This window comes from Manis javanica, chromosome 4 (assembly GCF_040802235.1).
Source record: "Manis javanica isolate MJ-LG chromosome 4, MJ_LKY, whole genome shotgun sequence".
NCBI lineage: Eukaryota > Metazoa > Chordata > Mammalia > Pholidota > Manidae > Manis > Manis javanica.
This window is the reverse complement of record NC_133159.1, coordinates 177,764,531-177,789,393: the sequence shown is the minus strand read 5'-3', so window position 1 is coordinate 177,789,393 and position 24,863 is coordinate 177,764,531. Positions and strand designations below refer to the sequence as shown.

Here is a 24,863-nt window from a genome sequence, read left to right as displayed (position 1 = left end):
GGGTCTGGCTATCAGGCCTCACTCCTGGTCCTCCAAAGAGCGGAGGAAGTTCCAGGAGCCACTAGAACACAAGATGAGGTTAGGAGAGGCCACTGTCCTCTACCTCTGTCCCACCACTTTCAAAGAGAAACATCCTCACTTTTGAAGTGCTGACCCCTACAGGCTTTCAAAAAACCATGATCTCTCAGCTGATTTCTGGACAGAAAAGCCAAATTCCCTCAAAACCCATCAGGTGCCTTCACAAGGCCCAGGCATATGCCCAAGGGCCTGCAAATGCCCATGCTTTTCATGTTGTGAAGAAATTAAACTCACCCTCACCTGGTGCCTGCTATGTGCCAGGCCACACATGTTTATGACACATTTTTTCATCTTCCTGTTACATCTGTAAAAACAAGGCTCACTGTGGCTTGGTTAAGTGACCAAGCCAAGGTCATGCAGCAAGAAATTGGCAAGGCCTGATTCAAAACTACACCTAGTGTCTGAAAGGATACTAGAAAATTTAACTAGATGGCAGAGTAAGGACTGTTTGAGGAAAAAGACTGTGAGGCAAAGGGTACATTTTTCCCTCATTTTATACCTTCCATAAAGTATACCTAGCAGGTACCTAGCAGCTTCCCTGTCCCCACACCCAGAGGAGCCTCTCCTAGTTAATCTGTCATTAAAGATGACACTCCACTGCCTCAAGGAAGACCAGGGATGCAGAATGACCACAGACTCTGGAAACTGGCCACTGGCCCTCAGAGACTGGCCCAGTCTAGGTTTGGGAGGAGGAGCAAGGCCTGATCAGAGTCCCAGAGCTGGGTTTGAGTCTTGACTGCCTTAAGAGGGCACTGTGGGCAGATCTCTTAAGAAAACCAAATCCTAATTCCATTCAATAAAGAAGTTGGACTACCTCTCCCAGGACCCTTTCAGGGCCTCAGCTCATACAGACTCAGCTGTCTTCCTCACAAGCCACTTCTGACCCTGGTTCCCCCTGCACTAGGCCACAGCTCTTGAACTGCCACTCCGCTCTTCCCACCTGGGGCTTCCTGGATCCCTGATGCACTCATTCTCTCCCAGCTCCTCTTCCTGCTCAAAATCCCCTCTGCAGCCTGACAGGACCTTGAGTTGTAAACTCTTCGGAGGGTCCCTAGAGCCATATTACAATGCCCTGCATCTGGTACATGGATCCCCATGGGAACGGGGGTTGCGTCTAAGCCCCGCCTGCCTCACCCAAAGCTCACCTATCTCAGGTGAGAGCCTCAGGGAGCCAAACGAGCTTCTAGTTACAGTCAGTTGTCCCCACAGCCAAAGATCAGTGTGTCTAGGAAGCGTCCAGCCAGAGCAAACTTTGCACACTTTTCTTTGCTCAGACAAAAGCTTTCACTCCTTACCAAGTCCCAACGTACCACAACGCACCACAACGTAATTCCTCCCCCTGTTGTTGTAGAAAACACAACTGGATCTCAGTACCGTCCCCTAAAGGTGTTCAAAGCGGCCCGAGGCCGAAAAGGCCCAGAGACCAAAGTCCCTCCCGCGGGCTTCCTGCGTCCAGGGATTAGGAGGCACAAAAGGCCGGCAGGGAGAGAGTCCAGATGGCAGCGGCAGGGGCTAAGCCGCCGAGGTAACGTGCTCAGGCCACCGCTCGCGGAGAGGACCCCCAGAGACATGCGTCGTCCACCTCTCGGGCCAAGGAGAGTTAACACGTGGGGCCGGGGACTCCATCTCCGCCTGCAGCGACCCCCGCACCCAGCAGGGCTGGACACCTGTTTCCCCGCTCCCCAAAGCCAACACCTATCGTGCAAACCCGAAACTCACTGTGATCGCGGGCGGATCAGGCAGAGAAAAGTTCTCAGCCGCACTTTCCACAGGTGTCTATAGCCCAGAGACACGGAGCAACGGGATCTAGGGCGAGGCGGGCGGACCTGGGCGCAGCCCTCCCCGCCCGACCCCGGTAAGCCAGGGGTCCTGGCCCTCCGCTGCTTCCCTCCCGAAGTAGCGGGCGCCCCAGGGGGCGGGCCTGCTCAGGTTCGTTCCAGCCCGCGCCTCACCTGGAACTCCAGGCCGGCCCCCGCCCGAGGCCTCGGAGTCCCTCGGCGCTGCCACCGGCTCTGCCCCCTCTACCGCGGGCCCGGGGGCTGCTGCGCGGCAGTCTCCTTCCTGCTCACCTCCGGCTCTGCGAGCAGGGGGCGGAGCCGCCGTATTTACATAAAGGGCGAGCCAGCCGTTTCAGCGGAACCGCGAGCGCCGGGCCCGGCCCCGCCCCTCAGCCCTGCGCCGATCGGGCGGGGGCGCACTTGGGGGGCGGGCGCCGCGCTTAAGCCAATCCGCGGCTCCGGCGGGCAGGGGCGGGACCTCCGGCCTGCGTGAATATGCAAGAGGCGTTCCCGGTCCGCCCTCCGCCTCACCTGCGCGTACCTGGTGGCGGACCAGTGCGCCGCGCCTTGTGTTCTGCCGCCTCCCGGAGGAAATAGTTCCCGGAACGCGCGGCGGCCCTGGGCCACCTCCCAGGCCTGAGCGCGAAGGGGAACCGTCCCTCCCACGGACCGGCCCGGAGCGGCTGAGGGAGGAGCATAGTCCGGCCAGCTCTGCCAGAGCGCCCAACCCAATCTGAGAGGGTGGCCGGCAGTCCCGGGGCCAGGTTTCAGGACCCGACAGCGAGGTGGCAGAGGCAAGGGTTCCAAGCCCGGACCACCTTACCCTTTCTGCGTTGTACAGCAGCGACGACTGGAGTTTTGAGCACGAGGGAGGGGGTTGGAGCGACGAGAGACGGGAGCAGAAAGGGCGTGGGGGCCAGGCCCGCCACCCGAGCCAACGGCGCGCTCCACAGCACACCTCTTAAGCCACCAGGGTTCAAGCCACAGTCATGGCGCTTCTCTGCTGCCCTTCTACCCGGACCCGGCTGCGTTCAGGTGGAGCCGACGGGGCGCCAGCTTCCCTTCTCGGACTACCCTCAGAAAGCCAAGCCACCCAGAGAGGTCTGTGACTTCCCGTTCCCTCCCGCGGAAGGTGCAGGGTCGCACTTCTGCCCTCCTGCGGGCTTGTCTTAGCTCCTGCGTCAGAAAAAGCAGCGTTGTGGGTGGATAAAGCAGGGGTGAGGGCCTGGAGGCCAGTTCCACGGACAAGGGGATTGGGAGACTTTTCCAGTATATCCAGCCACAGCCGAAAAGGGGTCTATTTTTTAATAGCTTTGGCTTTATCGCGTTAACAGGCACCTTTCTTTTAAAGGCACAGAGTCCTCTCTTCTGCTGCACCTTGCTGGGTCTCCTGAGTTCCAAGGGGGATCACTGCAGGGCAGCAAGCTCAGGCCTGGGGCTTAGAATGCCGCAGCAGCCAGGTAGGGGGGCGTGGCTTTGCTCTCCTGCAAGTATCAGACACCCAGGGCCAAGGTCCAGACTCGCCCCTGAAGCTACAGGTCAGAGTCTGGGTGTAGGAGGCAGCTGAGATATGGTCCCTGAGAGTAGACAGTCCAGGTCCCTCAGAATAGGCCCCAGGCCTGCCAGAGTTGCGTAGTCAGTGTTCCAGATCCCTGGGCAACGTGAAGTCCCTGAAGCTGTAGAAGGAGATGTCCCCGTGATCCACCAGGGCAAAGATCAGAGGAACATCCCCGCTCTGGTAGGACAACCGCTTGAGAGTGCAGAGGTCTGGGACTGGCTCATCAAATCTGCGGGGATAAAGGTTAGGCTGAGACCTGACATAGCCCACCCATCAGCTTTGAGACCCCAGCCCTCTGAGGCTCCCAGGGAAGAGAGATTGTAAGACAGGAGTCAGGGGTGTGAGAAGTCTGGTCGCTGGGCTCTCCCATCTGCAAATTTCATGATTCTGTTAAGTTCAGCAGAGTCCCAGAGCCCTGGTTGGGTAAGGGGCTAGGAAGAGTGAGGTTCCACCATTGACTCACACTCCTGCTGGGTGAGCCCAGACGAAAGTGGCACAGGAGAGACACTACACTCAAAAATGCCAAGTTTGAGAGCCAAACTGGGAGACTTGGGTTCCCATAGCACTAACGGGCTGTGGGCTTGCATGAGTCACATCTCTCTGGACCGCTCGTTCCTCTCAGACTGGCACACTGGCCAGGGCACAGAGAGGAGGTCCCAGTGGTTTACACAAGAACTGGCAGCAACCTGGGTAGCACTGGCTGGTCTCGTACCCACTAATGCACATCCGGACATAGGGCTTGCGAGGGTTGTTCTTTCGGAATGTGGCCACCGCATCAGCCTGGTAAACATCAAAGCTGATCTCCAAGCCCTTAGACTTCTCCAAAAGCCTGAGGATAGAGTGAGAAACCTTAGGAAACAGGGACTCCCTTCTTTTCTTTCCATGCCACCTTTCCCCTCCCCCTCCAGCTGCCTGCACGAGAACTGAGATCCTGCTGTGAGGTGCCACTTGAGGAACAGGGGGAGGTTTGGCTGCCTATGTCAGAGCCCTGGGGATAAATCCACCTCTCCCTCTCCCCTAAACACACATGAATAGTAGCCAGAGTGTAGGGAAGGGTTCCTGAAGTGATCCCCCAGCAAATGCCCAACTTAAGGAGTCAAATCCCAGCTGCCAACTCCTGCTGGCAGCCAAAGTACTGTGGAGTCAGGCACTTCCTGGAAACTCACCGGGCACCTCCATCAGCAAGGTGTGTGGTCTGCAGCACAGAGATATGCTGAAGGACTGTGGCTAAAAGGACAGTAAAAATAAGGCACTGGGGAGAGGAGTCAACCATTACAGGCTCCCCTGACATTTCTGAATCTGCCATCTAGTTCAAGGTTGCCAGATTCAGAAGACGTAAATGTTTTCTTCGCATAGGTATGTCCCATGCAATATCTGGAATATACTAAAAAAAGCTGTTTATCTCAAATTCAAATTCAACTGATTTGGCAACCCTAGTTACCTCAAATCTACCTGTCCCCATCTGGATTTTAAGTGGTTCTGAATATGTTAATACTGTCCTTGCCCTATTAGTTCCCTATTTGTAGGGCATACAGTAAGCTTTCCTTTTATTTGGTCAAGGTGGCATCTCTTTGTTCCCCTCTAGCAGAGTTGGGAGGACAAGGAACCAGAGCTAGTTGGTGGCAGAGCCACTCATGTGCATCTGATTTATAATTTTAAACATGTGGTTGTAGTTTTCACTTCTCTTCACCTCTCCTTGGCCACTGACTCGCCATTTCTAAACTTCCCACATGGGTCCCTTTGCTGTTTCTGAGGAGAATGGACTGTACTTGTGGGTTGCATTCTCAATCTTAAGCCTCAATCACTTGTGGTTAAATCTGTGCCCTTTCAAAGTATTGTGATTCCTCAGCTGCCTGTGGTTTCTGAGGCTATGGCAGGGTGAGAAGGTACCTGGGGAGTTTGCCTGGCTGGGACTCAGCAAGGGGCTGACGGGCTGGTCCCACAGGTGTGGGAGGCAGCTCTGGGTCTTCTGCAGGTGCCGCTTCTGCAGCAGGTGCTTGTACTCCCTCCAGCTGGAGCAGCGCTGCACCTCGGGATCTGAGTTTATGTCCTCCTGGAAGTGCTGGGCCTCTGCCTGTTTCTCCTGTTCCCTCCTGGAGAGCTTCTCCTTCCGCTGGTTCAGCTTCTGGCACCAGGACTCAGCGTCTGTCTCCCGCCCAGTGACATTGGCCGGGAGCAGCTCTGGGGCTGGGGCAAGCAAGAGGGTGTGGCGGCTATCTGACGCCATGTTGGGGAAGGAGATCTGCTCAAAGTTCCAACGGGGCTTACAAGCCCCCTTGACCCTATTCTCGACTTTGCCACTCTCTTGGCTGCACTCCACCCCGTCCCTGGCCAGGCCAAGGCAGGGCTCCAGGGACCCCAGCAGCTGAAAGGGGCCCACTGGGTCCTTTACAGGACTTGACTCCTTAGGTTTCTCCTCTGGGCATCGGCTGTTCTGGTTGCAGGGAAGTGGGCTGGAGGTTGCCAGACTCTCAGGTGTCCCATCCACACCCTGCAGGGGGTTCTCGAGGGCCTTGGGCTTCTTATTAATGGACCTGAGGGTCATGGAGAGGAAATGCAGCACATCTGCCCCGATGCCCCACGTGTGTCCTACTGCCTCCCTGAGCCTACACACGAGCTCCCACGCCCAGTTCTTAAGCCCCTGCATTTGTCAAGGTCCTGAACACCAGCATCCCCAACAGCTCTGTGCCCTGGAACTCCCTGGGGGCGGCCATGAGGGCAGCATTACCGACAGGTGCAGCTCCTCCTCTTCCGCTTGCCATTCCGGTCCTCCAAGTACTGGGCACTGCCATCCAAGTTCAGCTGCCTCTCATAAGGGGACAAGATGCAACTATGTGGGGAGAACGGGGCAGACCACAAGTCCACTTCCTCACATGGCGCTCCCAGTGGAATTTGTGAAGGATTGGCACAGAGCACAAGTCAGTGGGCCAGGGTCAGAGCCACACCCAGGGGCTAAGGCCCTGGGCACACCTGCACTCAAGCTACCTGGGGACAGTCACAGAACGCTTGAGCCTATGTGTCTCTGCCTAGGTCTCTGGGTCTCACCAGTGGCGCCTTTGAACAGAGGCTTAGTTGAACCAGGGCTCCTGCAGAGCCAGCAATAAATGATTAATCACTGGTGAGAAGAATCAAGAGGACTAGAAAATTTGGAAAATACAGAAAAATTAAAATTAAGATAAAACCCACAGATATTGCTATAACATTTTTGTTTCTCATAAACACACATAATGTCTCTCCATGTTTTTTTCTACCAAAAATGACATTATAGCAACATACTTCTGTGTAATCTTTTTTGTTTTACACTCAATATTCTCGACATAGCTCCTTATCACGATAGCATCCTTCTCTGCTATGATTTGTTTACAGCTCTATGGCTGCACTGCCCAATATGGTAGTCATTAAGGACAAGGGGCTATTAAAGCTCAATTTAATCCTTTAAAATTAAACAAAAATTTAGTTCCACAGGTGCACAAGCCACATATACTGGACAGCAAAGACAGAATATTTTTATCATGACACAAAGTTCGGCGGACAGTGCTGCTCAGTGATAAACCCTAATTCATGTGATCATGCCTCCCCTGTCAGACCCATAGGAGCTTGCCAAGTTCACCGATTGCAAAGGGATGGTGTTCTGCGTAAGCTCCCCACTAAATGCAAGTTCTGTGGGGGCAGTGATTTTGCTGTTTGCTCTTCTGCAGCAACAAGCACAGGGCCTGGCACCCAGCCCATGGTCAGCAAGTACTGCTGAATGAACCAATGGATGAACATTCTCTCAAGTGAATTTACACATCTGTGACTATTTCCTTAGGATATATTCTACCTTCAGGAATTAAAGGGTATATGTCCTAGAGCTCTTGTGATATTCTGTGACACTGCAAAAGCTGTACCAATTTCCACCCCAAGTCTAAAGGTCTCTGCAGTTCTTAGCGATGCTGGACTGCTGAGCTGATGCTCTTCAGAGGCAAGAACATCTACGCAAAAACAACGTGAACCCTACTCAACTGCTAATTCCTCACTTGGTCCTTCATTCATGCACTCAACAGATCTTGTACACCTCCTGAGTGCTAGGCACTGTTCCAGTACTTCATCTCCATGCTCACAGTGAGCTGTAGGTACTCAACTATCATCTGTGGAGCAAACAAGCTGCAGATAGGGCTCAATTTGATAACCCAGGATAAGGTGAATGACCCAGATTCATCCCAACATGCCTCTCCATAAAGTACTTCCAGCCAAGGCCCCCAGCCCATGCCCAGGTTCCTGCAGTTCCAGTCAAGGATTCCAGATAAGGAGAGGCACTTACCACTTTGGGACCAGTCAGCCAGGTCCCAAGACTACAGAACAAATGGGAGGGAAATGGGATAGGGATTTACCTTGGTTGGAATCGTCGAACCACATAGCCCAGTCTTTTCAGGTGGCTGAAGACCTCAAAATTTTTAAAAAGTAAAGATCAGACTCTACTTTTGAAAACACCAAACAGTTTCTACAAACAGAAGCCATTCCCCATACCCCCTCCTTTGCCTTTCCTGCACACCCACAGATTCCAAACCCTGGCACTGGCTGGACCACACTCCATTATAAACACTCTTCCCAAACTAAGGTCTTAGTCTGAATTCCTATCCCTCACTTCGCTTACTCTGGATACAAATGACACACAGCAGTTTCTTGATTTGAACACAAATCCCAAAAAGCTGATAACTGATGGGCCAGAAAAGTAGCTGTGCCCTAGGATATTTTGATGCCAAAACTATCATGAAGTTCCTGACTATAGTAGGAACAAGAAGATGGCAGAAAGTGGTGGGCTCCTGACCACACACACCTCCACAGTCAGGGGCAGAGTGGGAGTAGCCGTTGGTAAAGAAGCACAGGTTCATCCTGTGTCTCATATATATGTACCAGAGACATGCATACAGCAGTGCCCCCATCTTGCTTGATCTTAGCAGCCTTCATCATAGCTGATCAGTTCTTCCTTGAAAGACCTTTTCTTGTATTCTCTTCTGATGCTACCTCTCCTGGTTTTTCTCCTGTGTTGCCAGATACTTCTCCATCTCTGTTTCTGGTTCTTTATCTTCCCCTGGCTTCCTGGTGCTCCAGGTCTCAGACAATAGCCTTCTACTCTGGCCAAACCCGCACACAGCCCCATAGTTTTATATACCATCCCTATGCACATATGTCCACGTTTATGTCTCTGGCTCCTGCTTTGTCTTTTTCTTAGCACTTAGCTCTGTGCAGACAATGCTTTGGTTGCTTGCTTACTTATTACCCAGTTTCCACCAGCAGGATGCAAGCACCATGACAGCAGAGCCCATGCCCTTCTTGTAGGTACTCTTAAGTATCATTGACTAGGTGGGGGTGGGGTGGGGGCAGTGGCTTCTCTCCTGGCAGAAGGTGGCAGATACCTGGTACTGCAGGAAAGTCACAGTATCCTCAGACAGCAGCACTTGGTAGGCCTCCTGGATAGACAGCGGCAGATCTTGGTGGAAGAGCTGAATGGAGCCCTATTAGTGGGACCAACAGCTCAGCTTGTGAACCATCCCTATAGCTGCCACTGGGGCAACTTCCCAGTGGCAGCTATAGGGATGGTTGCCACTGGGAAGTTGCTGAGCCACACACCACCACCACCTGCCCCCACCTCCCCCAAGCACACAGCAAGAATACTGCCAACGAGCAAGGTGGGAGCAGCGCCATCCGGACAGGACTCTGCTTCCTGCACGGTTTTTTTGTCTCCTGCTCTAGAAGTCAGGTTATAAAGCTCCCTGAATACTCGGTTGTGTATACTTTTTATCCAATAGAAACACGTACTTCAGGTTTCTTCGTCCCAATCCCTTCCCCACCCTCCTGAGGCGCCACTCACACACTCCAGCAGATACAAGGCCTCTTCGGGGTGAAGCCGCTGCCGGCCCTTTTCTGAGAAGCCCATGGTCTGCCAGAATTTACCCTGTGTGGGGCCCAGAACAAATGTCACAAAGGAGCCAGGAGCGCAGAGAAGGTGGGTCCTATCCTTAAGACCAGCCGCTCACCGCAGGAGATTTCAACTCCACGAAGCCCTCTGTGGGTCTCCATTCTGCAGCTACCAAACTGCCCCTGGTGAGGAGTGGGGAGGGGGTCCATCTCAACCAGTAGGTCTGCGGGGTCCACCCACCCCGCCCCGCCGCTGGCCCGGCCCCCTTACAGGCGCTCCACGCGTTCCTCCGCCAGCAGCTGCCAGAGCTCCTCGCGGCACAGGCGCAACCGCTCGGCCTGGGCCGCCGAGCCGTCGGGGAGGAAGTCTTTGGGGCCATGCGAGTGCTGGGGTAGCTTGTGGGACCTCGAGCGGGCAGCGAGGAGCTCCCGGGCACTGAGGAAGAAAGGGACGCGGAGTCAGCACCGCGCAATCAGGATCGCCCAGCCCAGGCCTGGATCCCCTACCCCTTCCCCGCGCCCACCCGCGGTCCAGAGCCTCCCCCGGGCCGCACCGCACCGCACCTGAGCACGCGCCCGGCAGGAACCTCCACAGAGCAGGACTCGGGTTCAGGCTCCATCGGACCGCCGTCTGCGGCTGCGCGCGCACCGCCCAAGCCCCGCCCACCTCCGGAACTCCGTGAGGCCCTAGCGCCCGCCTATCCGATCTAGGCTGCAGGTCTTCGATCAACCCACCGGCTTTCCCTTTCTGGTTGTTCTGGGTCCTAGCGCCCGCCTACAATTAGTGCTACAATTTCGGATGCAAAAAGCTTGCAGGTTTCTGGATTTGTTGAAACTCCCCATCTCCTGTCCCCAGCCCTCATCTGGGCTCCTCAATAGTAAAACTTGAGAAACCAGAGGTCTGGGTGTAATATGAAGAGTTAAGTGTGACTCTCTCCGCAACCACTTGGACTGGACAAGGATAGATGAGGGGATTTAGAGAAGGGAGAGCGGTGTGTTCTCGAATTCCAACTTCGCAAACTGAGAGCCACCGAGGGCTGTCAGGTGCGGTCTGGCAAGGTTCAAAATTCCTTTAGGGTCTTGCATTATTCCTTCAGAGGAGCTCGGAAGCCAGGTTCCGAGGGTCGGGGACAAGAGGCGCTGTCCGGCTCTCGATGGTGCTGAAGCGCCACCCCAACCAGTCGTCAGCACCTTCTCGAGGCTGGGGTCCCCTAACCGCTGCCGCCACCAAGGGCCGCTGCCAGATCCGCTAGGTGGCACCATTGCTCCGGCCAAAGTCTGTGGGTCGGTGACTCTGGCCGCGGGCGGATATGGCCGTGGGAGTTCGGGGAGGGGCGAGGGGCTAAGAGAAAGAGGGGCTTCCCAAGTGAGGTGCCCGCGTCTCGGTTCTCCTCCCTCTTCACATCACATCTTGTCTCTCACCCAGCCACAAACAGCGTATCTTGCCCTACGGTCTGAAGTCAAGAACCACGGTCGTCCCGGCTCCACAACTCGGACGCAGACGCGGGTACTCTCGCCCCGGCTCACCTGGGCGCATGCGCTGACCCAGCCTGCGTTCGCGGTCCCGACGGGAGCCACGGGGGCGGAGCCTGGTGCAGATGGGGGTGGGGCTGCCGGCGCTGACTGACAGCCCGACTGCGCGGCCGGGAAGGTCCCTCTGCTCCCGATCCGGCGGGAGGGAGGGGGGATGGGCGGGATTTCCTGCGGGTGGCGCCGAGCCGGCCTTGGAAAAGGAGAAGGAGGAGAAAGGGGGTAAGGGGGGCAGTGGGGGCCACGGCCCAGAGTGCCAGGGACCAAGCGGGGCCAGCCGGACCCACGGCTCGGCGGCGGGGAAAGGTGAGACTAAGGGGCCTGAACTCGGGGGTCAGCACCTTTGAGGGCGGGCACAAACTAACTTTTTTTGCGGGATCGGCGGTCGCCTCCATCTCTCTGCGCCTTCTGTCCTCGCGCTTCTATTCCGTTCTTCATCAACCCCTCTGGAGCCTGGCCCTCCCGGTCCCTTCTGCCGCTTTGTTCCCCGGGTTAGCCTGGACTGGGCTGGGTTGGGGGGTTGCGCGGCGCTGAAAGGGCATTCCAGGGGGCGGGGGAGCCAGCCCGACCCCAGGCACTGCCAGGGGCGCCCTCCCCCAATGTCGGCCGCGGGCCATGAGCGGGAGTACCATCTGGGTTGGGCTTGGGACGTTTTGGGGGTAAGGGGACCCCAGCTAGGGCCCCAGGCCTGTGTGTCTCATGCCACAGGACTCGGGCAACAAATTCGTGGCCACTGAGGAACTGACGTAAGCTTTTCTGCAGTGAAGTCGGGGCTCTGGGCCTCAGGTTCAGGCTGCGGGGGCCAGGCAGCCCCATTTGCCAGCAGTTTCCCCAGTTCTTGGACCTGCTCACTGCCCACCTGCTTCCCCATCTGGCACAAGGGGTGAGGAGGGGTCAGCAACAGGTGCTGTAGACTCTCTGTCAAGCAGGCAGACCCTAGCCAGAAATGGGGGACCACAGGCTCCCCACTCCACCTTCTGAATTAATAAAGAGCCCTGGGGCTCAGCTATTATAGTAGTCCAGCTATTAGAGTAAAGCTTAGGTGGAGAAGAGTCTGGGGTTTAGGCACCTTCTGTAAGGAGGACCCCTGACTGTCTGCCTGTGTCTGACCCTCCCAGGCCCCACCTCCTGGCCCACCAGTTGTCTGTGGGTGTCAGAGCCTCAGGCTGTGGAGAACAGGCTGCTGGCCTGGCCTGCTCCAGTGTGTCGTGCTGTCAGGGCCCCTCCTGCCCCAGGTTGAGGTGCTGCCAGGTGCCCTGGGGCCTCAGTGACTCAGCCTCCCCCTCCCAGGACGCCACCTCCCCCATCCAAATACTCCTCTCATGAATGGCTGCTCCTTTTCCCCTTGGAGTGGCTTGGCCTCTCCCTTGACTGAGAAGATCAGCCAGGATGGTTTGGGGGGGCTCCCTGGAGGCCCAGTCCTGCTCTTCCTCTGAGCACTGCTTCTGGGATCCTTGCTGGCCCTGCCAAGCCTTCAGCAGAAGCACTGCAACTTTTCCAGACCCCTGAGACCTGCCCACCACTGCTGCCCGAGGCCTGAGGGAATGCTGGCTGCTCCCTGGGTGGGCATTGGTCCTCCTCAGCCACACTGGGAAGATTGGTGTACCTGGTGCCTGCCCATCCCTGGGCTGTCAGAAGCTGCAAGCTGATATCCATCCAGATTTCCACTCAGCCTCCACCCTCCAAGAGATCAGCTTTCTTGCTTGTGGCAGCAGCTCACAAAGCACCTGAGGAAATACCTGTCAGCACCTAACAAGAAGCCCACTGCCTGGGACACAGACACACTCCCCCAGAACGCCTGGCCCTCCAAAAGGCCAAGGCATGGCACCCTGATGCCTCGGCTAGGACCATTTTCTCTGCCTCTGCCCTGGTTTCCGGAGCCCAGGGACCAGAATGGGTCGTGAACAGGATCTGATCCTCGCCGTTAAGAATGGAGATGTGACTGGTGTGCAGAAACTGGTGGCTAAGGTCAAGGCTGCAAAGACAAGTGAGTAATGACTGTCCAGCTGAAATTCTCTCCTGAGTGCTCAGGCCACAGAGAAGTCTGACAGTCACTGTGATCTGGGGTCTCAGGGTGGGAAGACTGTTTTGTTCTTTGTAAGAAGTGCCTCTGTGTGAGAAAGCCAGGGAGGAAGTTGTGTCCCCCCTGCTGTGTATCCTTAGGCAAATCACTTAACCTCTCTGAGCCTCAGTTTCCTTACCTATAAAGTAAAAGGGTTGAAGTATATTCATGAAGCTTTTTTGCATGCCTGTTGTGTGTGTCAGGTTGTTCTAAGCACTTGGCCACAACAGTAAAGAAAGCAGACCAGAATTCCTGCCTTCATGGAGTTGCCTTTAGCAAATGGTTTTACTGCAGTGTTTGTTGGAGCCATGGGGTCGACAGTGGGTTGGGAAAGACTGAACAGATAGAGCTCCATCACCCCCTCCCCATTCAACCTAACATCTCTGCATTTATGTCATTTTAATGGGGATGCCTGTAAGATAGATTTTAAAAAGAGTTCTACTGCTTAAAACAAAGTTGGACTACTTTGTTTTACATAAATGCTTGCTAAAGCCCCTCTCCGCTTGACCTATCTACCTGTGCCCCCTGAAGGCACGTGGCCAGAGCTAATTTTTTGGAGGTTTCTCCACAGCCTCAAGTCTTTAGTCTTGACAGAGTTGTGGCGGGGCTCTGTCGTGGGTACCATCTCTTGGGTAACTTTGTGGTGAGATACCTCCCCTGCCACCCCCTGCCCCCAAAGAGAGTAGACCTCTGGGCTTCAGGGCAAGCTCTCTGGGCCATCCCAGGAGGACGCTGGACTTGTCTGCTTGAGTTCCTACCACTAGACCTAGACCACAGTTCCCAGGCCCTGTGCATAGGAAGGAGTCCCCCACACTACCTGAGACATCTAATCCCCACCCATACCTGGGAGTGCGGGTGCTAGAAGGAAAGATCTGAAGGACCTGGAGTTGTGCATATGTGTGTGCATCCACTTGCACACCAGAGCAGGAGAGCCAGGGTATCAGGAGATGGAGCTGCGGGGGGTGGTCCCTGTGCCCTGGCAAAGTGACTACTGGGTGAGCATGATGGGGGAAGGTCCCAAGGAGGGGTCCTGCAGGCTCAAGAGTGGGAGCCACGCCCCTTCCTCCCCTCACCTCTGTGTTGTTTTTGGCAACCTGCCCAGTGGGGCCTTGTGTGAGCTGCCACTAGCCTCCCAGCCCTGGGGCCTCAAAGTGAGGCCGTCAGGAAGGCCAGTGGATAGAGTCTGGAGGCAGATAGCGGGAACCTCACAGCCAGGCTCTTAGGCTCCAGGAAGTTCCCCTGCACAGGGAGAAGTATCTGGAGGAAGAGATCCCTTCCCCAAGGCTTCCAGGGGACTTGCACAGAGTGTAGGCACAGGCACAGGGTGACAGGGTCCTGGGGCTCCTGGTGAGGCCCTGGCACCGCACCTCTACTCCCAGTCCTCTCAGAAGCTGGGAAAGCTGGTGACGAAAAGGATAGCACAAGGTGACATTTGCAGACCCTACATTTTATGAAATATTGTAATCCTCTCAACTTCCTGTAAAGTGGATATTTCTTTATCTACTTACAGATAAGCAAAAGGACACTCAGAGAGGGTCAGTGATTTCCCAAGGTCACACAGCCATGTTGTGGCAGGTCAGAGACAAGCCTATGCCCTTTGCTCTATGCTCCCACACTTGGCTGCCCATCAGAAATACCTAGGGACTATTCTGAAAGGCCGGACTCCCTGGTCTCCCCCAGAATTAGAATCATCCCAGAGAGCCTGAGACTGCAAATCAGAAAGCTCTCCAGGTAATTCTAAAGCAGTTCTCAGAAGGGAGGCTGGGAACTCCTTACCACGGAGAGGCCAAGGACACTGCTGGAAGGGAGATGTTAGAGATCCCCTTTTTCTTTCTGGGGGGTGGCCGGAGCTTTCTGGCTGTCCAAAGAGAGGTGCGCTTCAGCGTCCTCCATTTGCTGTCTGGTCACTGGGGGCTGGCGTCCCCTGTCCAGCCAGCGCCTCTCCAGTGAGCAGGTGGCAGGGAGGAGAGGGGGGCGGTTGCCCTGGCCTTGCCCCTGCCCTCCCTCTCTCCCCAACTCCCTTTTTTGAGCTGTCTCCTTCTCAGGCCAGAGGAAATGGAGCAGGCTGGAGGTGGCCCGCTGAGCTCACATCCTTTGCCCAGCCTAAATCAGGAGTGACCCTTCCACCTCCGAGCCAGGCCTGGGAAGATGGTTGTGCTGCAGGGGAAGTGCCTGGAGCTGCTGCCAGGAGCCAGGAGCCAGGACCCTCCGCCCTCCCGGCACTCTGAGCCTCTCCCCACTGCCTTTCCGGCCATTGTTCTGGAAAGAACAGAGCCACCCAGCCTGGCCCTGCCCCTGCCCCTATTCCTGTCCCTTGTGTCACATTGCCCTGCCACTCCCCGGAGGGGCTATATCTCGCTGTGGAGCCACTCCGTCCAAGACTGTCCTGGCTGGCAGCAGGTGGAGGGCCTGTGTCTCTTCCCTGTTGACCTCATCTTCACTGAGGCTCAGAGAAGGACTACGGCTGACCGAGATCACACAGCCGGCAAGAGGGAGAATTCAAACCACTTATATCCTGCTTTTAGAGCCCCTGTTCTTTCCATTGCTCTGAATGGTTCTGTGTGACAAGGACTTTCCAAGCGGGCTAGAGGAAGGCTGGGAGGCCTGGATTTCTTTCCAGTGGCCCCCACCCACTCACCTCTTCCATCACTCCTTGGCTCTGTATTTTCCTTTTCACATGGCATAATTTGGCTCAGCCCTAAATGTGGTGTCCCCTCTCCCCCCATCCCTTACTCCTCACTTCAGGGTTGGTCCCTCCCTGTTGGAATGAGGCCCTGGCTTGCGGGGGTATTCAGGGGCCCACCAAGGCCTGGGGGGCAGGTCTGGACCAGCAGGCTTGGCATCCTGCCCAGCCTGGGTTGAGCCAGGCTGCCTCTTTCCTAGCAGGGGTGGGTTCCAGGAGGAGGCAGGGTCTGCTTGTGGCAGGCATTCCCCTTCCCCTCCCCAATGCTCACCCAGGACCGCCCCGCCCATGCCGTGGCTCACGCGTGGAGCGCACCTGCATGAATCCTGGCCTTGTCCCTGAAAGGGGGCTGAATCAGCATCTGGCCCAGGGGCCTAGCTCCTCTTGCCACCACCCAGCAGAGGGACCCTGCCTGGAGCATGGACGTCTCTGCTAGGGGCCTGTGGGTGCAGAGTCAGAAGTTACTCCCTGATGGGCCAGTGGCAGGACTGTACCAGCTTTTGCTAGAGGACAGCATCTTGCTAATAATGGCTAATGTGTAAGGAGTGCTAAATGGTAATGGCTCCCACCTTTGGCGTGCTGACAAGGGTCAAGCGTTGTACCCACAACCCTTGTGAGCAGGTTCTGTGATCAGCCCATTTCACAAATGAGGACACTGAGGTTAAGAGGTTAAGTGACTTGCCCAGGATCGCACAGCTAGTACGTGGCAGAGCTAGGGCACGGTGTCGGTCTGTCCAACGCCACCTTCTCCGTCATGCCCACTCAGGGATGTGCCAGGGCCAAGCACTGTGGCCCTTGAGTCCAGCCCTGGCATCTGCCCTTCTACTCTCCAGCATCTAGTACCCGTCTCCCTTCTCTCCCAGCCCAGTGGGACAAGGAGACTCGCTCCTTGGCCTCTTCAGGCAGGAATGCTAACCATGCACTCGTGGGCCTGTCCATTGAGGGCCTGGCATGCCAGTCCCCCAGCTCCCCACCCCCTTTGGCTCTATAAACAAGCTGGGCTGGGGATCTGAGGAAGCTGGTACACTGCTGCAGCAGCTCCCTGCTTGGTGCCTTGAGCCGATGGGCCAGTGGGCCTGGGTGGGGAGCCGTAGGGACAGGACAGCTGAAGAGCCATGGGGCAGGTGCTTTCCTGCACACCGAGAGGTCAGGTGGATTTGGGAGGTGGGTGCGGAGGGAACCCAGGGTTAAGGTGCCGGTAAGGATGGATCATTCAAAGGTCCCTGATGCCACTTGCCCTGACCCCCAGAGCTCCTTGGCTCCACGAAGAGACTCAATGTCAACTACCAGGATGCTGATGGGTGAGTATGGGCCCCCGTCCTTGAGAGCTGTGGGGTGGGAAAAGGTCGATGGGAAAGACCTGGGGCCTAGAGTCCCTTTCTCTCTCCAACTTGACCATTGAAGTATGTTTGCTGGGAGCTCTGGGCCCTACCTGTGAGGGGGAGGGAGTAGGGGTCCTGCCCACCCGCCTGCTGGGGAGCTCAGGGAGCCAGAGGAGGGCCCTGGCGCCTCGCTGAGGGGCCTCCTTGGGTCAGGTTCCTGCTGGGCCCCCTTTTCTCCCTGGAGGGTAGGAGTCCTGAGGCTCTTGCTCCCACTGCCCCCTCCCCTGGGCCGGCTCAGGGGGAGGCCAGACAAACAGGCCTCTCAGCCCAGACACTGAGCCCTTTCATGCTGCAGCCCGGCTGCTCTGCGCTCCCACGGCTGGGCTGGCAGGGCTGGGGTGGGGGGAACAGGGGCCAAGTGGGCAAGTAACTCATCCATGCCAGCCCCCAGGATTTGGGGTGTGGGGGCTGCTCACTGTACCTCTTACCTTGTGTTCTGCCACATCAGATTTTCTGCTCTCCACCATGCCGCCCTGGGGGGCAGCCTGGAGCTCATAGCCTTGCTCCTGGAGGCTCAGGCCACTGTTGACATCAAGGACAGCAATGGTGAGCCCTCACCCAGACCCCTGTGGTCAGGGTTGTGTCCTGCTATACCCTAGAAATGCTAGTAGCTGGCATAGCGTATCTGGGCTTGCCAAGCTTTACCTCTCAACCTTCACAGCTTCTGGGGTGGTGCGTCGTACTGATAGCCCATTATCCAGATGAGGAGGTTGAGGTTACGTTACTGTCATGAGGTTGCCAGATTCCCTGTGGTGGGCACAGTGGGATTCTGGCTTTAAGCCCATATAGCTGGACCTCTCCCTTTGGCTCTATAAACAAGCTGGGCTGGGGACCCGAGGAAGCTGGTACACTGCTGCAGCAGTTCCCTTCGCCAAACCTGGGCGAAGCCAGAATCACTTTCCCTGGCTCTGCCTCCCCTCAGTTGGGGTGGCTCCAGACCTTGCTCAGTTCCCTCCCCTGACCCTGCCAACCCAGGGCCTCTCTTAGAAACCCTGTCCTTCCCGCAGGCATGCGCCCACTGCACTATGCGGCCTGGCAGGGCCGGCTGGAGCCTGTGAGGCTGCTGCTGCGGGCCTCTGCAGCCGTCAATGCATCCTCCCTGGACGGGCAGATCCCACTGCACCTGGCTGCCCAGTACGGACACTATGAAGTGGTATGTGAGCCAGCCTGCTTCCTCAAAGGGGTGTTGGAGCAGGGGCCGGGGGCTGGTACAAGGGGCTCTCCGGGCCAGACACCTTACCTGACTCCCCGTACCCCAGTCAGAAATGCTCCTCCAGCATCAGTCCAACCCATGCCTGGTCAACAAGGCCAAAAAGACACCCCTGGATCTGGCCTGTGAATTTGGACGGCTCAAGGTGAGACCTACAGCCCTTGGGGTGCTGGGTTCTGGCTGTGTGTCGGGTCTGAGGAGGAGGCCCCACCTGGCTGCTGGTTGCTGCAGGTGGCCCAGCTGCTGCTGAACAGCCACTTATGTGTGGCACTACTGGAGGGTGAGGCCAAGGACCCCTGTGACCCCAACTACACCACACCCCTGCACTTGGCTGCCAAGAATGGCCACAGAGAGGTCATCAGGTACCCACTGGGGCTCTCACACTTCCTTATCTGCTTCCTGTGCGACCAGTGATATCCCCTCAGTGTCCTGCCCTGCTGCCCTCTTCACCCTTGCGCTGGATTGCCGCCAGCCACCAGCAGTCAGCTTCCTCTCCTGTCTCCCCCCTCCCCGGGACTCACCCTTCCCTCCACAGGCAGCTCCTGAGAGCCGGGATAGAGATCAATCGCCAAACCAAGACGGGCACGGCACTCCACGAGGCTGCGCTGTACGGCAAGACCGAGGTGGTGCGGCTGCTCCTGGAGGTGGGTGTGGGCACCTGGATGCCCTGCAGGTGTACATAGCAGCCTGCTGAGTGCCAGGTCTCAGACCCCTGGGGAGGCTAGGGAGGGGGTCTCTGTCACCAACATGGTGTTCGGTATGATGGTGGCCTTGTAGTTGGAGAGCATATGGACCCCAGTCCTGCCTCTTCTGAGTGACCTTGAGCTCATCCTTGATCCTACCTCTGAGCTTCCATTTCCTCATCCATAAAACTTGAAAACAGTACCTACCTCCTGGGTAGTCATGAGGATTGGAGGAAGTGACAGCAGAGCGCATAGTACACGCTCACACTGCACTGTGCACCCAGGGCGGGGTGGATGTGAATATTCGGAACACGTATAACCAGACAGCACTGGACATCGTGAATCAGTTCACCACGTCCCAGGCCAGCCGGGAAATCAAACAGCTGTTGCGGGGTGAGTGTGGGGTTAAGACCCACCCTAGGGGACGCAGAGCCACTCCAGTGGGCACCAGGAAGTGGAGGAGCAGGTGTCCCGGAAGCAGTGTCACACTGCTGGGCCCAGGGCTGATCAGGGGGACTACTTTAGGGATGCTGAGGCAGACATCTAGGGGAGGGTCACGAAGGGGACAGGAGGGGTGGGAAGACACCCTAAGGACCGTCAGATGATGCCCGCTCTGCCTCTTCTCGTAGAAGCCTCAGGGATCCTGAAGGTCCGAGCACTCAAGGATTTCTGGAACCTGCATGATCCCACTGCCCTCAATGTCCGGGCAGGGGATGTCATCACGGTGAGGACCCAGTACATTCTTTTTTGAATGCAAATGATGTCACTTACTTCGGCACCTACTGTGAATCAGGCTCTGGGTGCTAAGGCCTTTATATGCACTATCTCGGTGAATTCTTCCCAATCCAGGTAAGGTAGGCGCTGTTACTATTTCCTTTTTTAGAGATAACAAAATTGAGGCCTAGAGAAGTTTAAGTGACTTGCCCAAGGCCACCCAGCTAGAAAGCACTGGAGCTAGGATTTGAGCCCAAGCTGGTTTTAAGACTCGTTTGCATGCCCTGGAGACACACGGGGTTGAGGTGGATGCTGGTAGCAGGGGCAGAACTGTGGGCTGACTTGGGCATCAGAGACTAGCGTTTTGTGGGTAGGGGAAGAACTGGACCTCGGCTGCATTGCTGACCGCCTGCCCTGCTTGGTGCAGGAAGTAACCACTGTCATTGTCATCTGCCCCCTCCACCCAATCTGCCACAGGTGCTCGAGCAGCATCCTGATGGCCGCTGGAAGGGCCACATCCATGAGAGTCAGAGGGGCACAGACCGTGTGGGCTACTTCCCTCCAGGCATCGTTGAGGTGGTCAGCAAGAGGGTGGGCATCCTTGTGCCCCGCCTCCCCTCTGTGCCTGCCCCCCTGCGCCCAGGCTTCTCCCGGACACTGCAGCCCCCTGCTGACGACCCCCTACACCCTCTTACCTATGGCCAGCTCCCTCGGGTGGGCCTCAGCCCAGACAGCCCAGGTACATCCTCCTGGAGGGCAGTGCTGGGCACCAGGGCAGGCATTGGGCTTTGGCAGGCTGCCAGGCAGCTGTTGGCAGAGCCAACTGGGGATCTAACCCCTTTGCTTCTGCCCCTGCAGCAGGTGACAGGAATAGTGTGGGCAGTGAGGGCAGCGTGGGCAGCATCCGCAGTGCTGGCAGCGGGCAGAGTTCCGAGGGCACCAATGGTCACAGCACTGGCCTCCTTATTGAGAACGCCCAGGTAGGAGGGAGGGGTGACCCGGGCAGTGCCCTCCCTCTGATGCCAGTTCCCCAGCCTGAGTCGGCGCCTCCCGTTTGCAGCCGCTGCCCTCTGCTGGAGAGGACCAGGTGCCATTAGGACTGCAACCTCTGTCCCTGGCAGGTAGGAAGGGTCCGTGGGACCTGGGGGGGCCTAGGAGGTTCAACTGGGGAGGCTAAGGGCTTGGTATGCCTTCATCCTGCCACCCCTGATTCCATTTCTTTCCCTCCTTGAAGACAACCCAAGCCACTGCCTTCTGTCCAACTACCGCTCTGGGGAGCAGCTCTTCACCCAGGACATGAGGCCGGAGCAGCTGCTGGAGGGGAAGGTGTGACCTCCCCCGGGGAGTGGGCTGCAGGCAAGGGGGTGGGGTGGGCCTCAGTCTGGACTGAAGTCCCTGCTCAGGCTGGGCCCCTCGGGGAGGCTAGGGCAGGTGGCTGGACTGTGCCTGGGCCCCTCCTCAGCAGACTTAGCCGCCTTAGCATCAGCCCTCCTCTTCATGCCACAGGATGCGCGGGCCATTCATAACTGGCTGAGTGAGTTCCAGCTGGAGGGCTACACTGCCCACTTTCTGCAGGCTGGCTATGACGTGCCGACCATCAGCCGCATGACGCCTGAGGTAGGTGCCACAGCAGGAGGGCAGTGGAGGGCCCAGCAGCCGGAGAAGGGGAACTGATGGCATGACTCTGTGGCAGGACTTGACGGCCATCGGGGTGACCAAACCTGGGCACAGGAAAAAGATCGCCTCTGAGATTGCCCAGCTCAGCATTGCCGAGTGGCTGCCCAACTACATCCCGGTGAGTGGGCTTTTGGCACGGGCTCCTGCCTCAGCTGTGGCTTCACGGTGCCTTCCTGGTTTGATGGTGATGCTCTTCCAGACGGACTTGCTGGAGTGGCTGTGTGCTCTGGGGCTGCCGCAGTACCACAAGCACTTGGTGCGCAGTGGCTATGACTCCATGGGGCTGGTGGCCGACCTCACCTGGGAGGAGCTGCAGGAGATTGGTGTCAACAAGCTCGGTGAGGACTGCCTTAGGGCCTCCAAGATGTTTTCAGGGTCCAGGCCCTGGAGAGAGGATGGGGTCCAGGTGACCCTTGCCTGCCCCAGCTAACCTTGCTGCCTCTGTCCACCCCCTTCTCAGGCCATCAGAAGAAGCTTATGCTAGGAGTGAAGAGGCTGGCTGAGCTTCGGCGGGGCCTCCTTCAGGGGGAGGCCCCAGGTGAAAGCGGCCACCGGCTGGCCAGGGGCCCAGAGCTGATGGCCATCGAGGGACTGGAGAATGGGGATGGTCCAGTTGCGGCTGGCCCACGCCTCCTCACCTTTCAGGGCAGTGAGCTGAGCCCAGAGCTCCAGGCAGCCATGGCAGGGGGTAGCCCTGAGCCGCTGCCCCTGCCCCCTGCCCGTTCCCCCAGCCAGGAGAGCATTGGAGCACGCTCACGAGGATCCGGTCACTCACAGGAACAGCCTGCCTCCCAGCCCACTGGGGCAGACCCCGGCGCCCCACAGGAGAGGAATCTTCCAGAGGGCACAGAGCGGTCCCCTAAGCTTTGTTCCCCTCTTCCTGGCCAAGGGCCCCCTCCTTATGTTTTTATGTACCCCCAGGGCTCACCCTCCAGCCCAGCCCCAGGGCCACCTTCTGGTGCACCCCGGGCCTTCTCCTACTTGGCTGGCCCCCCTGCCACTCCTCCAGACCCACCTCGGCCCAAGCGCCGGTCCCACAGCCTAAGCCGCCCTGGCCCAGCTGAGGGGGAAGCAGAGGCAGAGGCTGAAGGGCCAGTGGGCAGTGCCTTGGGCAGTTATGCCACGCTTACTCGGCGACCAGGACGCAGTGCCCTAGCCCGAACCAGTCCAAGCCCCACCCCAGCTCGAGGGGCTCCCCGCAGCCAGTCCTTTGCCCTTCGGGCTCGTCGCAAAGGCCCCCCTCCACCTCCCCCCAAGCGCCTCAGCTCTGTCTCGGGCCCGACCCCAGAGCCACCTCCTCTAGATGGCAGCCCAGGGCCCAAGGAGGGGGCAGCAGGGCCCCGAAGGCGAACACTGAGTGAACCAACTGGCCCACCAGAGCCCCCTGGCCCGCCTGCCGCAGCTGGCCCCGCCTCAGACACAGAGGAGGAGGAGCCAGGGCCCGAGGGGACACCCCCTTCTCGGGGCAGCTCAGGGGAAGGGCTCCCGTTTGCAGAGGAGGGGAACCTGACTATCAAACAGAGGCCAAAGCCGGCTGGACCCCCGCCTCGGGAGGCATCTGTGCCTACTGGTCTTGATTTCAACCTTACAGAGTCAGACACTGTTAAGCGGAGGCCCAAATGCAGGGAGAGAGAGCCGCTGCAGACAGCACTTCTGGCCTTTGGAGTGGCCAGTGCCACACCCAGCCCCTCTGCCCCCATGCTCTCGCTCACCCCCAGCGAGGCCCCCTCAGCTTCTCCTAGCCCTCCCCGGCCTGAGCCGAGCAGCCTTCCAACTCAAGGAGCTCCAGCCCCTCTTTCTCTGAGCCCCCAAGCCCAGCACCCCGTGCTCTCCTGCCCTGGGCCAGCTCTGGAAAACTCAGCAAGCAGTCGAAGGCATGCAGAGACTGAGCTCCCAGCTCCCCCTGCTGCCCTCATCAAGGTGCCTGGAGCAGGTATGAGGCAGGGCCTATGGGGAGAGGGCATTGTCTGCAGGGGTTGTGTCCAGCCCAGCCAAGTCACAGGCAACTGTTTGTCTCTGCAGGAACAGCCCCCAAGCCTGTGTCTGTGGCCTGCACCCAGCTGGCATTTTCTGGCCCTAAGCTGCCTCCCCGGCTTGGCCCCCGCCCGGTGCCCCCTCCAAGGCCAGAGAGCACCGGGGCCACAGGCTCAGGCCAGGCCCAGCAGAGACTGGAGCAGACCAGCTCGTCCCTGGCAGCTGCGTTGAGGGCCGCAGAGAAGAGCATTTGCACTGAGGAGCGAAAAGGGTGAGGAGTGCTGGGTGGGGAGCAAGAAGGCAGCTACAAGGGAGTAGCTCCTCTCAGATCCTCTTGCTGGGGTCCTGGGAATGTAGAAAGGGGGACTGTCACAGGTCGTCAGGCTGGGGTGGCCTGGTTGGAATGGGAGGAGCCCAGATTCTGAAGTCACCTAGATCCAACCTTCAGGGAATCCTGGTGGCTGCCACCTGGAGGCGGGGGAGCTCAGGCAAGTCACTCCCCCTCTGAGCCCCAGTGCACTCACATAAGGAAGGAAAAGCAGCTCCTACTGCCTTGGGAGGTTGTGGGAATTAGAAGATACATGCAAAGTGCTTGGCACCACCAGGCACTCAGTGACAGCCACACTGCCCAGGACCAGTAGGGGTGCCTGCCATTGACTCATCTGACCCGGCTCTCCCCCTACTACAGCCCCCCTGGCACATCTACCAAGCACATTCTGGATGATATCAGTACCATGTTCGATGCCCTTGCTGACCAGCTGGATGCCATGCTGGACTGAGTGACACCTGCCGGTAGACTGCAGTGCCAGCCATGACCAGCATCCAGCATGGAAGCTCCTGCCACCCTAGCAGGGTCCCTCCTGTTGCTCCAAGCAGCAGCCATCAGCAGCACCGCAGCTCTAGGGGCAGTGCCCACAGGGGGCCGAGGGGACTTGTCAGGACTTGACATCTCAGCAAGGCCCCTTCCCAATGTGTAGTCTGACCGGACAGTCCTGTCCCTTGGACAGGGACCCTGGTAAGAGCTTCCTCCCAGGGGGGCAGGAGGTGGTGGCACAGTTTCTGGGGTACATTTTCTACACCCTCCCCAGTGTCTCAAATCCTTGTGCCAAGGTCCTCCTGCCACCCACTGTGCCATCCTGGTCCTCTGAGGCTGGAGGGCGATGTATCTGGCCGGGTCCCTGCAGGTGTACACAGGACATGTAAATAGTGGCCAGGGGCCCGCTCTTGGTGGCAGTGGCAGTGCCCAGGCCAGCCCTTGCTCCTGCCCTGCCTACCCTCAGTGAAGTGAGGCTGGTGGGGGTGGAGACAGTGGGATTAACAGATCCCCAAAGTCCAAACTTTTTCAACTGTAAATGTTATTTTTTAAGCAGAGAGAAATGCATATATTTTAAATGGAATTTATTCTATCTATAACTGCCTGAGAGGACACAGGGGGAGGGACTTTGGACCACAGCAAGAATGCCCACTGCCCAGCTCAGGGCCGGAAGCCTGACCTGATTGGCCCAAGCACCAGCTCTGTAACCATTAACCTCTTCCCCCAACTAACACCAATGAAAATGTCATTCCATGTGATCGGGCTGTGTGTTTGGATCTGTGCCATGGACCTCTGAGCCCAGGGGTCTCACCTGAGCCAGAC

General features: G+C 57.6%; 3 protein-coding genes across 8 annotated transcripts in view; 1 reads left to right on the top strand and 2 right to left on the bottom strand.

Annotated features, from left to right (window-relative positions):
- The window catches only part of LLGL2 (LLGL scribble cell polarity complex component 2), a 32,417-nt gene extending 30,234 nt beyond the window's left edge, over nt 1–2,183 (bottom strand). The window contains exon 1 of the mRNA XM_036997137.2: nt 2,031–2,183. The gene's annotated coding sequence lies outside the window, so the exon portion shown is untranslated. The remainder of the gene's footprint in view (nt 1–2,030) is intronic.
- Nucleotides 2,184–3,147: 964 nt separating this feature from the next.
- Nucleotides 3,148–10,865, bottom strand: TSEN54 (tRNA splicing endonuclease subunit 54). Of its 2 annotated transcripts, none has more exons than XM_017666160.3 (11): nt 9,877–10,865; nt 9,584–9,748; nt 9,432–9,495; nt 9,266–9,349; nt 8,811–8,909; nt 7,785–7,837; nt 6,143–6,244; nt 5,305–5,948; nt 4,581–4,641; nt 4,127–4,243; nt 3,148–3,643 (listed from the first exon to the last, which is right to left on the bottom strand). In XM_017666160.3, the coding sequence occupies exons 1-11, from the start codon at nt 9,930–9,932 to the stop codon at nt 3,493–3,495; spliced, it is 1,596 nt and encodes a 531-aa protein (XP_017521649.3). In that variant the 5' UTR covers nt 9,933–10,865; the 3' UTR covers nt 3,148–3,492. The 2 variants fall into 2 exon arrangements, with proteins under 2 accessions (XP_017521649.3, XP_036853036.2); XM_036997141.2 differs by having other exon boundaries at nt 6,143–6,220.
- A 144-nt stretch (nt 10,866–11,009) lies between these two features.
- Nucleotides 11,010–24,799, top strand: CASKIN2 (CASK interacting protein 2). Of its 5 annotated transcripts, none has more exons than XM_017666155.3 (20): nt 11,010–11,148; nt 12,344–12,829; nt 16,837–16,888; nt 17,418–17,515; nt 17,977–18,122; nt 18,229–18,324; nt 18,411–18,541; nt 18,715–18,823; nt 19,147–19,255; nt 19,492–19,586; nt 20,054–20,315; nt 20,435–20,556; nt 20,637–20,697; nt 20,811–20,902; nt 21,083–21,193; nt 21,270–21,371; nt 21,453–21,591; nt 21,714–23,186; nt 23,276–23,498; nt 23,916–24,799. In XM_017666155.3, exons 2-20 carry the CDS (start codon nt 12,736–12,738, stop codon nt 24,004–24,006), a joined length of 3,606 nt encoding a protein of 1,201 aa, XP_017521644.2. In that variant the 5' UTR covers nt 11,010–11,148; nt 12,344–12,735; the 3' UTR covers nt 24,007–24,799. The 5 variants fall into 5 exon arrangements, with proteins under 5 accessions (XP_017521644.2, XP_073092018.1, XP_073092016.1 ...); XM_073235915.1 differs by having other exon boundaries at nt 11,036–11,148; nt 11,961–12,829; XM_073235916.1 differs by having other exon boundaries at nt 11,039–11,148; nt 12,133–12,829.
- The last annotated feature ends 64 nt before the right edge of the window (nt 24,800–24,863 follow it).